Genomic DNA, 18,937 nt, shown 5'->3' on the forward strand with positions numbered 1-18,937 from the left:
AAATGGTATTGCTCCATTTATAGTAGTGTTTTACTACGCAGCCTACAATAAAACATAAGAAGTCCTGTAACAACAACAAAAAACGTGTCAACCCGCTTGCTCTTACTGATCTGTATTATCTTTCCCTTTTGAAGGGTTCTTCAAGATCCTGCGGGGAAAGGACAAGTGTGGCATCAAATCAGAGATAGTGGCTGGGATCCCTCGACTTAACAGCAGTCCAGGCTTATCCCCAGGACTGGGGTCCACTTAAAATAAAATGGACTTCAGTTTATGAAGTCGAAATAATACAACATTCAGTATTTTTTACTCTTGTGTGTAAAACCTATGACTATCTTTGGAACAAGTAAAGACATTTTATTGAAATACATATATTTGTTTACATATTTTCAATGATCAGAAGCATGTTGATGGCAAGCTGTTAAGTACAAAACACTAGTTTGTTCTACATTATATTGCAATGACTATTATGTTGGCTGGATGCTGCCTGTACTCATTTACATTTACATGTATGTCATTTAGCAGACGCTCTTATCCAGAGCGACTTACAAATTGGTGCATTCACCTTATAGCCAGTGGGATAACCACTTTACAATATTATTATTAATTTTTTTTTTTTGGGGGGGGGGGGGGGGGGGGGGTATAAGGATTACTTTATATCTTATCCCAGGTATTCCTTAAAGAGGTGGGGTTTCAAGTGTCTACGGAAGGTGGTGATACTCCAATGGAGAGTTGTTTAAAATAACCTAAGAGGCATTAGGCGGTTTTGACTAAAACTGAGTTAATGTCATTTGAAACGGAGTAAAAACAAAAATGGTGTATCTTGAAAAATAACCAACCTATGAACCCCATTAAAATCTATGAGAAAGCTCACAGCACCATTTCCAATCATCTTTAAAGAACTACATGGATATTTCAACATCTTCTAATGACCAGTGTTGGGGAAGAGAAGTAAAGTAAAGCGTTACTTTTTTCAGAAAATATTTCACCACCGTTGCCATGATCCGATCTGGACTTTTTCCTCATTTAGTTATCCAGCGAGCGGAGAAAGCTATTTGGAGAATTGCCATGACAACTGTCCATACAAATTGATAGAGGGCACAACTCTGATCTTTGCTGTTGATCGCTTCCGTGATAGCAAAGTCAGTAGAGGGCTTCAGGGTCTAGTGGCAAGTGTGCGCTCTATGCAATGGTCGCACTGGCGGCAGATTTTGCACAGCCGAGCCTGCTGTGCAACAACATCCATTTCATAGGATGACATAAGTAGGCAATAGGGATTTTCAATTTTTCTACCTTTTTTTCTATTAGTTTAACTTTCCCAATGCGAGGGAATTTATCTGACAGCAGACCCTCGGAAAATAAATTCCCCGTTCCAAATTATCCATCTTCATGAAATGATTAATCAAATAGCCTTGTCTCCTCCTAGTTTTATATGTATGCCTATTGCCTATTCATATACATTATAAATTATCATTGTGCACTGTTCAGAGACAGACTTTCAATTTTATGATCAGTGCGCTGGAAATTGGCTGCAGTTTGTGGATTATCAATCGGTACTTACTTGTTTATATCAAGCCAAAGAAGGACACATGGAATTATTGATTCGATGGTTGAATTTACAGAAAGGTAGGGCGATATTTTCTTGTCTAGTAAATGAATGAAAACAACAGTGTTTATCCTACATCTCACCCGTGGAGGCTGCTGAGGGGAGGACTCATCATAATAATGGCTGGAATGGAGCGAATTAAATGGCATCAAACGCATGGAAACCATGTGTTTGATGTATATGATACCATTCCACTTACTCTGCTCCAGCCATTACCACGAGCCCGTCACCCCCAATTAAGGTGCCACCACCCTCCTGTGCATCTCACAGTGCATAAAAGGTTGTCTTGAATGAGAGGCTACCTACACTGGTATAATCTTCACCGCAAATGTACTGCAAAATTCAGACATAAATACATCAGTGAATACATCAGCCTACACCATTTAGGAAATAGTTGTGACCAAGATGTTCCTGATCGGGTTGAAGGTAATTATTTTTATGAATTAGATGAGCCTATCTTTGGTAGAGCATGCGTGGCTCACCTCGCTCCCTCAGAGGCTCAGAAAGTTAAACAAACTGTGAGGTTTAGAGATTTTTTTTCATGAAAGTATTGCAAAGTAATATACGAGTAATATAACGTGTTACGTTCATGCAAAGTAATATTGTAAAGTAACATGTTATTTTATGTAATATTACTTTTTTAAGTACCTAATCCCAACACTGTTAATGACACATGCATTACAGCAGGATACCTTTCCACACAGTTACTTATCAAACACTAAACAGTCACTGGACTGGCATCTGCAGGGGTTGGAGGGCAGTAATCCTCATAAGTGTCGTCAACAGCTTGGAGAATGTGATGAACTGCACTCAGCAGCAGGATGTCAGTGTTGCAGCTCACAGACAGCTCACTGGAGTAGTTCTTCACTGGAAGCACATAGGACACTGGCAAACCCACCACCTCTGCTGCCTTCTGCATCTGTGGCACAGCAGAACATAAGATATATTGCAGATATAATGGTTTTACAACACATTAAACTACACCTAATCTTCAACTTTTGAAGTAGGCCTACCTTCTCCTGTAGCATGCGGCTGGAGTAGACAAACTTCACATCCTCTTGGACGGCATGACACACCTGGTCCACATGGGTCAACAGAACCACCTGGGGGATGTCTGGAGAGGACAGGGTCATACAGATGTAGGATCTTAATTTGATCACTTGCTGCTGAGAATGTTCCTGCACAGCAGGAAATGCAAACTTGTAGTGTATTTTAGTTTTAAAAAGGATTCTAAAGTTTGTAATTTCCACTTTGAAATTTCAGACTTGATTTGCCCAAACGAAATGTATCAACCCCTACAAAAATGTCCATTAATTATAATCCACATAATAATTTACATTTCCTGCTGTAGCAAACTTGCTCAAATTAAGATCCTACATCTGTATACAGTAGTCATTGTGTGTGTGTGTGTGTTTGTGTCTGAAAACTCACCTAGATCTGAGATTTCAGCTTGAAGTGTCCTCAATATCATTGTAAGGTCCTCACTGGTGGTCATGACTTGGCAGGCATTCAGAACGAACACCGCACAATGGATTTGGTCATTTACCGATGGATTCGGTCTGTAACCTGAAGTCTCAGCTTTGATGGGCGCATCACTTTGAAACTATGGTGTTGGACAACGTCATTGTGTTGCCATAAAAAGCAAACAGAACAAATTAATTAATATTGTTGCGATCCATTAATGAGCCACATTATAATTAACTCCAAGTGGGTTAACCCTATTGACGCAATGCATAGGATGTTTGCCTTTCACACCAGCGACCTGGGTTCTCGGCCCTGTCCCTCTGTTAGCTACAATGTGTGTATGTTGGTTACAAAGTGAATCATATGCATAACATGTTAATAATATAACATGTTCAGTAAAATTTTACATGGATGTTCCTTTGATCTTTATCCCAAGCAAGGGTAGGAATCATCATGAAGACATTGCTACTCACAGAAAGAAAACAAATGCCGCCTACCTTGTGTCCCTCTGGGGCGTGTCCCTTGATGACAGTCAGTGCGTCTGTGAGGGTCAGGCCAGTCGTCTCACCGTCCCCCAGAGCCAACACATCACACAGAGTCAGAGCTGTGGACTTCCCCCCTCTCTCTGACCGGATGTCATACGACTTCAGCTTGGTAGATAAAGAGAGGAGACAGTGTTTTGTTATCGAGTTTTGTTAGAGACAAACTCAGACAACGACCACCAAAAAGACAGACATACAGTATATCCATAGATGAAAGGGGAGTATCTTTGGTATATATCCCTTCCCTCGCACCCACCCACAGGGCAGGTCCTCACATTCAGGGACACATTGATATGGCGGTCCAGATGTTACTCCTTAGCTTTCTATCTCAGTCAAGGCATTATCAATCGTATATGCTAAAAACCCTTTGTTACAGACACTATACCTTCTTGATGAAGCCCTTTGTTGCAGTTCCAATAAAAGGCAGGAGAAGGACTCTTCCGAACATCACAGATCTGACAGAGTTGATGAAGCTGGATTTTCCTGACCCAGGAGGACCCATCAGCAGAACCCTGACTCGGTTCAGAGACTGGCAGGCCGGTTTGAAGGAGACCAGATTCTTCCTCAGTGACCCCCTCTCTCTGGTAAAATGAGATAGCACAGAAAGAGCCATAATATTACATCAGGCAGCCCGCAGACTGCTTTTAGGCCACCAATATTAAGCCACAGACTAGCCTCTACTGCTGTAGAACAGATTACTTTGTTATTGATAGATTCAGGAAATTCATTTCCAATGTGACCTACTTCTCAGTCCATGACAGCTCCCTCCAAGGGTTCAGCAGCACATCTCCAACACCTTGAACATAATAAGAACAAAAAATTACACTAGGCCTAGACTACATTTTCAGAGAGTACATTTAATTCATCACATTGTTTTGGGGCAGAATTACTTTGAATGCGATGCAACTCCACATCCATGAAGGGCACCTCCAACTCTTCACTCCAACCAGTGGGTGTGTAGGTATCATCTTCCTTCACATCAACACAAAGTGTTTTGTCCTTATTGTTGTAAATTTTTAGGCAATCCCCAAAGCCCAAGATTTCATTATTATACTTATTATTAAAAATGATCGAATCGCGGTGCTTCACGACAGGAAAGACGTTTGCTTTTTGATGGTCTATTTCGAAGACAAATGCCCCTCTGTACTCTTGGAGATAGAAATCAGATTGTTTACTCAGATAGCCCCCCTTCATTGTGCCTGATTCCAAATAAACAATTACAACGAATCTTCCCACTTTATCGAATTTAGAAATCAAATCAGACATCTTAAATCCATGGTGGCGCGCCCTGTAGATCAGGTGAAGTCGGACAGGTTCGGGAAAAAACTTTAACAACTGTTTCTCTCTCCCCAAATCCAGTGCAGATACAGCTGCATGGGCCATGAAGAAATCAAGCGGAGATCACTACCCTGCTACGAAATGCAAACCCAATATGTACCCTATTTCCAAAAGTAGCCTAATGTCCGCACCGGAATCAATAATGGTCTGACTGTGGAATGGCCATATCCACATATGCCTAATTAACAGCCTATCGAAAGTGAAATGTTCCAGAAAAACGAAACTTATTGTAGACCAGCCCACACTCACTGTGCTCAAAAAAGCTGCGTATAAAGGACCGGACATGATGGCATTGAGCAATGCGCAAACAGCTATTCTATTTTCCTGGTAGCCTAAGTGAGTAGGTAGGCAAATCTTTTATGATTGGTGACAGGTTTCACTTTAGGCCTACTATTGATTTGGTGCGGGTTCGTACGCTATCCACTAACACCGCTCAGAAATAGCAGTAGTAGATTTCGTGAAGTCTACTGATATCACATTGTTTTTATGGCTTCAGTAATGTCTGCATTGGGCTTGGAGCAAGAGACGCATTTGTTGAAGCTCCTTCCTGAACCTGCCCAACTTCACCTGCTCTACAAGGGAAGCCACCATGGGTTTTACATGCATACGCTGAGATCTAAATTTGACAAAGAAGGAAGATTCGTTGTAATAGTGTATTTCAAATCTGGGGATGTAAAGGGGGTGTCGTATCAGATGAATGGTGGCAATTATTGCTGATGAACAAAAGGAGTCTGCTCATACTGCACGTTGATCATAAGGTTTATTCAGATCACAAGCTTCAGCATGGGTGACAGACTCGCGAGGTCTGGAGAGCAGTGTCCTCCCATTCTAGGGGCTGCTCTGGGGTTTATTGTCTAAAACCCTTCTTATATAGACAATACCAAAATAAGGGTTACCCCCTCTTCTGGCCAATCACCAGTCTCCCCTCGGGCGTCACCCTCCAAGCGGCACATTTCAAATAACATCATAAAACATCCCCCCTCTGGCCTGAACAACCAACATTCTTTCAGTTCCATCTAAAACATTTAACAAAGGCATAATCTTCAGATACGATATTCCCCCCTTTCGAGACGAAATAAACGTCTCGAAAACAAACAGAATAAGATTATGACTATTAACCATTTATCTTATTGAGTATCTTTAACATTAAACCAAACACATTCTCCTCTAGAGTGTAAATACCTTTCTATGAAATACCTGTTTATGAAGTGTGAATACATTACTATGACATATGAAGAAATCTCTATGGAGTGTAAATACATTACTATGAAATATGAACAACTGTTTATGAAGTATGAATACATTACTATGACATATGAAGAAATCTCTATGGAGTGTAAGAGCGAAAAACTGTCTGGCAGCCATCCATCCATATCAATCAAGACAGTAAAATTCTCTCACGGTCCCTCTGCCCCAGGCAACCACCGTCGGTACTCCAGATAAACTCATAAACCATGTAAATACATTTGAAACTATGATGCCATTAAATACACATGTTTCCCCTGCAAACAAAATCCTATCCAGAAACATCCACTCTCAGGCTGGTCAACCCATAGGACCTGAAAGGGAATCTCTCCCTGCCTAAACGTCCTTTCCCTAAACCCCATCGAAATAAACAAAAGCATCTAAGATCCTCATCTGCATTCAATAACATCAAACATCATTCTACTAAAATCAATACCTAAGAATATGACACAATTATGTATTACACATCAAATATGTCTATATTTCATTGCAGACACTGGAATGTAGTCCACTACACTTCATCTCCTCCGTAGTCTCGACTTCCAATGGACTTGTTAATGATGGAATCAGCCACACCCTCCTTGTTTCATCTCCTCCAGTCATATTGTCCCTTCATATTGTCTTTGTTTGAGTATTCCAATCTCCACATGTTCTCCCAAATGCTTCTGGAATGACAAGAAAATAAACGACCAAACAGTATCTTTTGCAAAACAACATTTTCAAATTAAACCTCAACATCAATTTTATAAAAATGACCTATAAATGATGTATGAATCACATTAACCTATCCCCCCCTTGATTCATAAATCATACCAACATCACCCTACTATTGAAAAAAAAAATTTGAAAAATAATCAACTCATAAAAAAATGATATTTATCCATCAGTAGTCCATCCATCTTTATCCAGATCAGGAACAGTCAACACCGGCATCTGAGTGTTGTCTCCAGGAATCACTCTCCAACCTATCTCAATATCATAACTTTCTCAAAGATCAGTAACAAATTACAAACATCACAGTGTTATCAAAGCTGAAACTAAAATCTGACCCATCACTGCCCCTACTGGCCTAATTGATCTTGCAACCAAATCTTCTCAGATCTCCCAAACACATCCCTTATAATGCATCCATAACCCCAGTGATCTTATCTGAACTATCTGGACTCAAAGTATAACTAATATTTATCAATATGATCTTCCCAAATGTTACACCATACCATGAATGAAGTCCCCCCTTCTCCCTTAGACTTACCCTTCAATGATAGGCTTGAAGAAAATGACATGTAGCCATGTCTCTTTTCACCCCATTTTCAACCCTAGCTTCAGATTTCTGTGTTGGTACCACTCCTTTTTTAATGGTAAAAAACCTCATATGGAAGCTTAAACGTTGACCTGTAACAACATCCTATCCCCCATAGGGTAAGAATATACTCTATCATCACAAACCCACCAAATATCTCTAAAATTCCCATAGTCACATTGTCAGTCTAAAGCTAATCTTTTAACCATCAAAGTCCTGCTCTTCTTACTACCTGATATATAAAAAGTAACCTATTATTTGTCATTACTACCCTTAAGGTCATACTTATCCAAGGTTATCCTATACTCATCACACTCTGATATTCCCATAAACATACCCCTTACCTCATATGTTTTATTAGACAACTTTTATCCCTCAATGTTTCACCTGAATACTTCATGGTTTCGTTGTTACCTAATTTTCCTTTCCCATTTAACAATTCCCATAGGGTAATTCATTTACCCAAGAACACTACTTAAACCTAGGCTTAAACCACTGTTCTGACAGCGACATTATTTTATCTGTCAATGACTGTTGCCAATACCACAGTTATGACAAAGCATAAGACTGAACCACACCTGATAGAGGCCGCGCGACCGTCTAACACGTCTGGTGCTGGAATTCTCAACAGACATGGACCTTCAAGATTCCTCACTGATCTTACAGAATGAGTTAATATATCTCTAATTTCCACAACAGAAGAACGAGCAGTACTGATCAGATACCTCTCCCCGTCTGTCATTAAAATCAAAGATCTCATCCTGTCCTTTCATGATGAATCTATATTCTCTCTACTACTCTCTGTTCTCCTATTTTAACCCCATTCGTACTATCATTGACAGCACTCTCCATCCGTAACCTAAACCCCTGAGTCCTTCTTGCTAACCCCCTTTAATTTCAGAACAGTTGTTGTCGGTATCATACTCCTATATTTGCTATTGCCATAGTATCATTAATCCCTTCCAAAGTTACCATTAAAGTAGTTGATTTAGCTGCTGTATCAACCCTAATTACTTCTAGTGCAAAGTTTCCCATTATCCTCGGTGTATTATCGACTGTTGGAGTGACTACTGTCCATTCAGTTCTACTCCTCCTGAACTCCCTCAATGACTGTGGAGGCTACAACAGACCTCAACTCTTCCATTATAAGCGTTACTTTATGAATTACATAGCCCTTTAACCAATAATTCCTAACCGGAACAAATTCTAATGCTTGCACTAGATAAGTACACATATTCTCCCTGACCTTTCTCTGTAACATTACGCAACATAAGTGAACAGTCACTCCTAACCCTCTTCTAAACTATACCTCCTTTTACTCCTGGTCCTGATAACAATACTTATTCTCCATAATTATCTCTCCATATGGGAGGAACGTCCCCATCTTAAACCCTAATAAGTATTTTCCCCCTAAAATTGGTGCTGTATTGGTTCCCTTATAATCACATGCGATATATTTATGGCTTTAATAACTATCCATATTGAAAGAGTTAAATTGCTTCTTACTGTTGTTATAATAGACTCACGTGTTGATGTCCTTAGTTACTCCTAATTTTCCCCCGTTTTCCCCTAAGACTTTGACCTCTTTACTTGTACTTCCATCCATCACCACTAGTGTCACTTTTTCCCCAAATCTCAGTCCTATCTCTAAATCCCTGACTTTCAAACCTTTGATTATAACAAATACACCTATAATTACCTTGATCTTCCTGCTGGAAACTGTAACTATAGATACTCAATCACCCTCAATCTTCTCTTATCAATGCCTCGACTCCTAACAGATCTAAACTCCTACCATATCTTCCCACTAAACTTTAAAATGTCCTTCACTACTGTCCTCTCTCTCTCTTATTACTAACTTTGAAACTTAGCTTACTGTCTCAGCGTTCTTCCAACCCTAATCTACTCCTAACTTATTTTAATCTAATCTTTTCTCTCATAACCTTCTTAAAAAAAAAACTTTTCCACTGATTTATTCACAAAATTCCTTACCACCAAATTTGTAGAATATGTGATTGGGAAAGTTCCCAACCTGCTTCTGACTCATTACACACAGACTTGGCAAATCGTCTAAACACCTTTTAGCCTAGCCTGAAATCTCTTTGTGTAAGAATGTAACCCCGAATAACAGTCACCCTATTAAGTTTATTTTCCCAGACAGATTGTCTAATAGGCAATCTAATAGATTATCATCCTTCCTATGATATTATCTTTTTAAGCAAATGATTCCCAAAAACCCTACTTTTTAAAATATTCTACCAGACAGTCAGTCGTCTAGTGTACATCTTATTGTACGCTTCAATTTACACCATGCATCTCTTTCCCAACAATGCCATAGGTATATTGTCCTAATATCAGTATGTCTCTTTAACTTCCTCTTTGACTTTTATAGCAGAGCTCAATTGATTCCCTAAGAGTAATTAAACTGTTTTACTACATCAAATCCCTATCCTACCCTAATTATTTTTACATAGTGAGATGTTTAACCTCTTTAGGCTGAACACATAAATTTTCCCACTATTCACTATCACTTCTAATGGCCGGTTGTTTCAACTGTTAGCTATTTTCTCTTCTCCTCTAATCGAGGCTCTCAGCAATGCACCCCCCTTCCGGATCTTCATGACACTAACAGGTGCCATTATGTGTCTGTCCAGAAACTGGCTTTGGATATGAATCAACTGGTACCCCCCTTGACTGGTACAATTGCATTGGATATTGTTCAGTTAAAGCTGTAACAGTGATTGTTGATTTGGTTCACTCTGATTCTTCATAACCAAAACTTATCTTCTCCACCCGTTGTATGATTGAGTTTTCAGAGTTTCTTCTTCTCCAATTCTTGGGATCCTCTCAGCAGTTTTCTTAGTCCTGTTCCTTTTCGTCGTTGACATATCAGTATTCTTCAACCTTAGTTCTAAGTTCTGTCCTCGAAATACCATCTTCCATCATCTTCTTACTTTTCTTCTGTGCCAGTCCTTGTAGGACAAACTCCTCTTGAAAATAAAGCACCTTTAATCTCCAAATCTTCATCGCTTTCTTCATCTTCAACTTCCATCAGAGATCAAATCTCCAGTATCCTTCTTTCCTCTCTTGCCACTTCCTTCTGATCACAGAGTCACCTCCACCCATGGCCTCTCATCAATCACTCTCATCTTCATCATCCTCTTCTCCTTCACGTTCCAGACCTCTCATTTTCTTCCGTCTTCTGGATTCATCTTCATCGTTGTTTCTGCTGGTACCCTATCTATTATTTGTTCATCTTAATTTCTGATACAATAATCACTCCTAGATGATCATTGTAAACTGAGAATAAACATCCCTAAGCTCTACTTTTTAGCCTATCTTATCGCTGGAATATTTTATCAATTTCTGTTTGAGAATGAAGGGCAACTTTTGTTTCACTTGCCGGATACCCTAGCAACACTTTAATTAAAGGATTACCACTATTTCAACCCGTGTAATGACTTTCATAGTCCTGATATATTTTTCCCCATTGTAACAAGCCTTTCTATTCCTTTATTGTGAACTATCCTATTCTAGACTATATAAGTTATATAGGCTTCCCCCCTGTAATTCTTAATATAACCTAAACAAATCCATTAACAATCCTGAATAATTAACCCCAATTCCTATTCCTATGTCACCAATATCAATTAGTGTTAGCTATCTTACCACAACCCATCAACTGCAAGTAAATGCAAGTTAGTCATCTTCAGACTAAAATACCCATAAACAAAGCCTTTAACCCCTTGCTCTATAACCCCTAATTATCATAAATTTACAGAAGAATCCTCAATCCATCCTGGATTCCCAACACATCTGTAATCAAACCCCAGTGATACACAGAGCCACCAAAATACAACTTTTAATGAAATAGTATTTGCCAAGCCTATGTAAAATTGTCATAACATCACATATCTTGTTAGGATGATTTTGTGCACTAGCCTGATCTGATCCTCTCGTCTGACTCTGCCTCGTCACACCTTGTCACGTGACGCACGTCAGTCACACGTTAACCCCTCCTCTCTCCTGTCGTATCGTATCGCTCCACTCATATGACAGGAAAAAAACAGAGACACAGAATCACATTTTAGTAGTTAATGCCATCACTGAGTATTTCCAACCATTCAATATTCATTCGTTCTACATTATTCACTCTAAGACTAAACTCAGAACTAAATAGATCGCTCAAAAACATTTTTTATTTTAATCCGTCTTTTCATTATTTAATTCAATTTATTATAATCCGCTACCATATATCTAATTTATAAATTCAATAGGCTACAAAACAAGTTTCATCTTTAACCAATCGCAGTTTAAACTAGAATCATCGTGTTAAAATTTATCCTCTGTCTGTCTTCCCTTGCAGGGTAACGCCAAATGGGACCTATGACCTTAAGCCACCATTTTGTTTTGTAGGCTTAGCCCAACCTCATTTCGTAGTTTTTAGCCCCGTAAAATCAACACGTGTCCTAATCTCGTGTCATAAACTCCCCCTTTCTGTCGGGTAGTATCGCAAAATTAAACGCATGCGCACAACCATTCAAAAATCCCTTTTCACCGTGAAAGGAAGATTTTCTATTCTCTCTCCCCAAACAGACAGAATAACACTCCAACTGTAACTCTCGTTTTCCCCTCCTAGTCAAACAACATTTAACAGCGCTCACAAAACATACAACCTGACTTACAGACAGAAACAAATTTAAGAGACTTTAATCCATCGCAATGGAATCTCTAAGGATATTCGTTAGCATGTAGCACGCAACACAATTAGCATGTATCATTAGCATTTAGCTTAGCCTAAGGTACACTGCGACACAAAACACAGTTAGCATTTAGCCTTAGCATCCACCTCAGCCACCCTGTAGAATGTAGCATGATTCACACTATAGCCTTACAAAAATTAGCCCTAGCAACGATGTACCACGTGGCCTGAAACAATCAAGCATTAGCGCCAACCTCTAGCTAACTGCAGCCTACTAGCTATACAAATGAACACCCCGCACCGTGGCCAAATCATTGTCTATCAGTAATATCTCCGTCTAACTTTTTGTTGCCTTGAAAGATGAATCTCATATCAAGCGGTTATCCCCAACATATCTCCCGTCGGCTATAGAAGAAGTATAACATAAATACAACCATTCACTTCATAATTCCCGCTTAAGGAATCAACCTGACCCAATCTAACTAAGTCCCGGATTTGTGGCCCATTCCTAAAGAATCGCCTCGATCAAGAGGTCTTGTCCGTATTCACGGTGCCCTAACTATGCAGACGTCTTCCAACATTTATTATCTACCAATCCATTGTCCAATCCATTGTTGTAAACAGCGTTTACACATCAACCAAATTTAGAATATTTTCGTTCAGACTCCCAGTTAACAGCCATAACACCACCCGAAACACGGTCATAAGGGTACATTCCTCCAGTGTACACAAGCAGTAACAAAACTAACAACTTAGCTGTATTTAGTCGGGTCATGACTCCAGACCGAAGTTAGCTTGAGTTAGCTTGGCGACTCCAAATGCAGCAAAGAAGGATTGCATAATCCCTCCTGGCAAGCTCGCCATTTGTCGTATCAGATGAATGGTGGCAATTATTGCTGATGAACAAAAGGAGTCTGCTCATACTGCACGTTGATCATAAGGTTTATTCAGATCACAAGCTTCAGCATGGGTGACAGACTCGCGAGGTCTGGAGAGCAGTGTCCTCCCATTCTAGGGGCTGCTCTGGGGTTTATTGTCTAAAACCCTTCTTATATAGACAATACCAAAATAAGGGTTACCCCCTCTTCTGGCCAATCACCAGTCTCCCCTCGGGCGTCACCCTCCAAGCGGCACATTTCAAATAACATCATAAAACATCCCCCCTCTGGCCTGAACAACCAACATTCTTTCAGTTCCATCTAAAACATTTAACAAAGGCATAATCTTCAGATACGATAGGGGGTTACCTGCATATATCGTCTGAGGGTGAGGACCAAGACGCGTTTGCCTTCGAAATAAACCATCAAGAAGGAACACACTTCCCTGTTCTGGATGACTCTAAGGCGACACATTTTTCAACCTCTTGGTCTAATGGTTGCTTGAAGTTTGGGAAATGTCTGAAGTTGTACACCGAGAATAGAGAAATGTGCGTGAAATCGTTTGATATGATATATCACCAGAGTGTGACGGGGCCGCAGTACCTGGATGTTGAGCTGTATCGAGTTGGAAGTAAATATAACTACTCGCCGCCCAAAACGTTTTTCATTTCTGTCTTTATTGTACTGTTAATTGTTCTGATTATGCTCTTATTCATTTTATATTCAAGGTGCTTGGAGGGAGCTGTCATGGACTGAGGAGTAGGTCACATTGTGAATTAATTTACGGAATCCATCAGGAGTATCACACATTAACTTTCAGGACTCTTCTGCTATGACTGTACTTGGTGGTCTAGAAACACTATTTGAAGGTTGTCTGATGCAGACCTGGGTTCAAATACTATTTAAGGTTTTTCAATTACTTTCACATAGGCTACATTTCAAAGGAAGTTTTAGGACATATTTTCTTCGGAAATACAAGCTTGGAAATGTATTTGTAAATACACTTGGAAAGTATTGTCATGTATTTGAAAATTCTCAAATGTTGACAAGTGTAATTTCAAAGACACATTTGTATTTGAACCCAGGTCTGTTTGGTGGTAGGGGTATTTGAAAAGTATTTGGAAACAAGTAGCCTATTTGAAAATAATTTCATATAGTAATTATAGGAAATTATTTGAAAATACTTTCAAATACTACTAATACAATTAGTTGATTGGGCCAAATTATTTGCAAATACATAGAAATAAGTCATTAAAATACAAATACTAAAATAGGCATGTCTTTGAACTAGGACTGTCAAACATTTTTTTTAAATCGAGATAATCACATGATTTGCTGTGATTTAATCGTGCTTAATGGTAAATACCGTACACTACCGATCAAAAGTTTTAGAACACCTACTCATTCAAGGGTTTCTTTATTTTTTACTATTTTCTACATTGTAGAATAATAGTGAAGACAACAAAACTATGAAATAACACATATGGAATCATGTAGTAACCAGAAAAGTGTTAAACAAATCAAAATTTATTTTATATTTTATATTCTTCAAATAGCCACCCTTTGCCTTGATGACAGCTTTGCACACTCTTGGCGTTCTCTCAATCAGCTTCATGAGGTAGTCACCTGGAATGTGTTTCAATTAACAGGTGTGCCTTCGTAAAAGTTAATTTGTGGAATTTCTTTCCTTAATGCGTTTGAGCCAATCAGTTGTGTTGTGACAAGGTAGGGGGGGGGGGGGGGGGGGTATACAGAAGATATCCCTATTTGGTAAAAGACCAAGTCCATATTATGGTAAGAACAGCTCAAATAAGCAAGAACTTAAGAGTTCAAGTAACGGAGACATCTCAACATCAACTGTTCAGAGGAGACTGTGTGAATCAGGCCTTCATGGTCGAATTGCTGCAAAGAAACCACTACTAAAGGACACTGATAAAAAGAAGAGTCTTGCTTGGGCCAATAAACATGAGCAATGGACATTAGACCGGTGGAAATTTGTCCTTTGGTCTGGAATCCAAATTTGAAAATGTTGGTTACAACCGCTGTGTCTTTGTGAGACGTGGTGTGGGTGAACGGATGATCTCCGCATGTGTATTTCCCACTGTAAAGCATGGAGGAGGAGGTGTTATGGTGTGGGGGTGCTTTGCTGGTGACACTGTGATTTATTTAGAATTCAAGGCACACTTAACCAGAATGGCTACTAGAGCATTCTGCAGCGATACACCATCCCATCTGGTTTGGGCTTAGTGGGACTATCATTTGTTTTTCAACAGGACAATGACCCAACACACCTCCAGGCTGTGTAAGGGCTATTTTACCAAGAAGGAGAGTGATGTAGTGCTGCATCAGATGACCTGGCCTCCATAATCCCCCGACCTCAACCAAATTGAGATGGTTTGGATGAGTCGGGGATCAAATTATTTTTTTCCTGTCGATCTACACAACCTAGTCCACATTTTTATACTGAACAAAAATATAAACGCAACATGGAAAGTGTTGAACCCACGTTTCATTAGAAACTTTTGTTAAAATTATTTTTAAAGGAACTCAGTCCGGCTTTAAACTTAGTCTTGAAAGTTGTAATAGTAGAATGCATAAAGTGCAATTTCGAAATTGGGTAGTGCATCATCAGTTCCTCTGGCCATGTTAGTCATCGCATACCTTAGAGGGCTATTTATAACTTGTCAGAAATATCCAGATCAACTAGCCCATGTCAGCTAATGTTTTTTTATTTAGGTTTTTTAGACCATAGATATTGTTGTAATTTTTTAGTCACTCAAATATCACATAAATACACATTAGACATGGCAAAATATATAGAACTGCAAGAAAATTAGCTTTAAAACTGCTAAATCTTCTTTGCACCCCATGACAAAATGTGTAGAATTGCAGGAAATAAGCTTTAATCCTGCAGAATTCTCTCCACCAACAAGAGGGGTGTGAACATGTTGTGTCATGAACAGTGCTTGTGCCCATAGAAATAGACGTGGCGCGTGTGCGGGATGTTCCTCAATGCTGGAAAGGGGGCCCAGAGTGAAAAAGTTTGGTAACCCCTGCATTAGATGAAATAAAATATTCCAGAAATGTTCCAAACGCACAAAAAGCATATTTCTCTCAAATTTTGTGCACAAGTTTGTTTACATCCCTGTTAGTGAGCATTTCTCCATTGCCAAGATAATCCATCCACCTGAAAGATGTGGCATATCAAGAAGCTGATTAAACGGCATGATCATTACACAGGTGCAATTTGTGCTTGGGACAATAAAAGGCCACTCTAAAATGTGCAGTTTTGTCACACAACACAATGCCACAGATGTCTCAAGTTTTGAGAGAGTGTGCAATTGGAATGCTGACTGCATGAATGTCCACCAGAGCTGTTGGCAGATAATTGAATATTAATTTCTCTACCATAAGCCGCCTCAATCATCGTTTTAGAGAATTTGGTAGTATGTCCAACCGGCCTCACAACCGCAGACCACGTGTAACCACGCCAGCCCAGGACCTCCACATCCGGCTTGTTCACCTGCAGGATCGTCTGAGACCAGCCACCCGGACAGCTGATGAAGCTGAGGAGTATTTATGTCTGTAATAAAGCCCTTTTGTGGGGAAAAAACTGATTCTGACTGGCTGGGCCTGGCTCCCCAGTGGGTGGGCCTTTGCCCTCCCAGGCCCACCCATGGCTGCGCCACTGCTCATTCATGTGAAATCCATAGATTAGGGCCTAATTTCATTTATTTCAATTGACTGATTTCCTTATATCAGTGCTTCTCAATAATTTTCTGTTACGCTCCCCCTAGGAAGAAGTAAACATTTCGCGCCCCCCAACTCTCCGCCGCGACTGTAAATAGTATCATTTGTCTATACAATTGTTATAAGTACACCTCTGCATAACATTGTATCCTTATTAACATTAAAGAAAACAAAAAAAGAAAAAAGAAAGAAATATAGATCAACTTACAACAAAGAATAACTTTATTAGCATTGTTTTTAGTCTGTAACAGAAAATACTTAAAGTGCATCAATTTGCCTGAAATTTCTTATTTAAACTGTAAAAATTTTTTGACCATTTGATACTGATAAATAAAATTAAATATAATCAATAAATAATAATAAATTCAAATTGATCAGCAACATTAACTCAGGAGCACAATATATGAAACACTTTGACCTATAAAACAAAAATGAAAAAAACAATTTGTGCTGATTTAAAAAAAAATCTAAATGAGGAAGTCAGGATTAATGGCTACAATGAGCACGTTTTGGCGGAGTTTGAAGCATGATACTGCAACTCTCAGCTCTTGCTCAATGTTTAGCTGGGACCTGTACTTGGTCTTCAGTGCAGCAACAGCAGAGAAGCCAGCCTCACAAAGATAAGATGTTGCAAAAGGAAGAAGAATGCCCATGGCCCTCTGCCCTAAGAGTGGATACTGCCTCTCTACACTCAGCCAGAATTCACTCAGTGTCTGTGATGTGAACCTCAGACTCAATGTGGAGTCAGACGTCATATCAATTAACTGGTCCTCCTCTGCAGAGCTGAAACCAGTTGGAGCTGGTGCATTGAAAGGATCTCTCACCCAGTCATATTGGGAACTGTTTTCAGGGAAGTACTTTTTAAAGAATCCCACCAGTGATGAAATATGCTCCTTAATATATGGAATCACTGAGGTGGCATCATAGTCAGTAGTGTCAACAAATTCATGCAGGTTCTCGAATGAATCAGTATTTCCTTCATCAAGTCGCCTGCCCCACATTGCAAGCTTTCGAGTGAAAGAGCTGATCTTGTCTGTGACCTGAGGGAGGTGTTTATCTTTCCCTTGAAGCTGTAGATTTAGTTAATTTACCTTTCCAAATATGTCACTCAGGTAGGCCAGTTTTGCCAGGAAGTTCTCATCACTAAATTCTTCTGCGAAGTCATACTTGTGCTCCTGCTCCGAAAACATTCTTATCTGCTCTCTGAGCTCAAACTCGGGACAATACTTTTCCTCGTTACAGCCACCTTGCTTCACTGTGAAACAGCACAGCTTGATGTTCAGCTCCCATCTCCTCACAGATAGCAGAGAAGACTCTTGTTTTTAGTGGTCTGGTCTTAATAAAATTGACTACACCTACAATGTCAGTCATAACCTCACTTAATTCAGAGGAAAGGTGCCTTGATGCCAGTGCTTCTCTGTGTATAACACAGTGTGTCCACTCAGCATTAGGTGAGGCCTTCTTGATGAGTGCCCAAAGTCCTTTTCTCATCCCTGCCATGGTCTGTGCACCATCACTGCAAACACCAATGCAGTTCTCCCACTTTAGCCCATTCTCAGTCAGGAAGCAGTCCAGCATTTTGAATAGCTCTTCAGCTGTGGCTCTGTCTCTGACATATTTACAAAAAAAGTAGATCCTCACACAGGGAGTTTGTCATGTCAAAACGTACATAAGCGATAAACAAACAGTCTTTGTTGCTGTCAGTTGCTTCATCGAACTGTAAGGCAAAACGTTTGTCTTTGAGTTTATCTACCAGCTGTTCTTTAAAATCGTTAGCAATGTCATTTATACGTCTGGCGACAGTGTCATTGGACAGAGGGATAGTTTTTATTTTTGCAGCACTTGCATCATCCAGCATGACAGAGGCCATGTCTAATGCTGCAGGCAGTATCAGCTCCTCTGCTATGGAGTGTTTTTTTTTGCACTGAGCAATTTGGTATGCCACCTTATATGATGCTAACAGTGCTCGCTGGTTTACTGAAGTAGCATTCACAAAGCGGGAAGATTGTTGGCAATATTCGGCACGTTTTCGCTGAAAAAACTCAAGCGGCTTATCAGCGTGATTGGGGTGTAATGTCTTTAAGTGACGCCTTAATTTATTTGGCTTCATGCTGT

The 18,937-nt window shown here is 39.7% G+C and overlaps 1 protein-coding gene across 1 annotated transcript; it reads right to left on the minus strand.

Annotated features, from left to right (window-relative positions):
* Positions 1-672: 672 nt before the first annotated feature.
* LOC311106690 (interferon-induced protein 44-like) lies at positions 673-5,623 on the minus strand. Its single transcript, XM_084149085.1, has 7 exons — positions 4,500-5,623; positions 4,354-4,405; positions 3,995-4,190; positions 3,565-3,717; positions 3,035-3,206; positions 2,617-2,717; positions 673-2,522 (listed from the first exon to the last, which is right to left on the minus strand). The coding sequence occupies exons 1-7, from the start codon at positions 4,990-4,992 to the stop codon at positions 2,322-2,324; spliced, it is 1,368 nt and encodes a 455-aa protein (XP_084005211.1). The 5' UTR covers positions 4,993-5,623; the 3' UTR covers positions 673-2,321.
* Between the last annotated feature and the right edge of the window lie 13,314 nt (positions 5,624-18,937).

Source organism: Coregonus lavaretus (genome assembly GCF_964263955.1).
Source record: "Coregonus lavaretus genome assembly, chromosome: 31".
Classification (NCBI taxonomy): Eukaryota; Metazoa; Chordata; class Actinopteri; order Salmoniformes; family Salmonidae; genus Coregonus; species Coregonus lavaretus.

Coding starts and splice junctions, on each gene's coding strand:
- LOC311106690 (XM_084149085.1), bottom strand. CDS start 4,992: ATGGCCCATGCAGCTGTATCTGCACTGGATTTGGGGAGAGAGAAACAG. Junction 4,191..4,353: donor GAGCTGTCATGGACTGAGAA/GTAGGTCACATT, acceptor TCATTTTACCAG/AGAGAGGGGGTCACTGAGGA. Junction 2,523..2,616: donor GCCGCATGCTACAGGAGAAG/GTAGGCCTACTT, acceptor GCTGTGCCACAG/ATGCAGAAGGCAGCAGAGGT.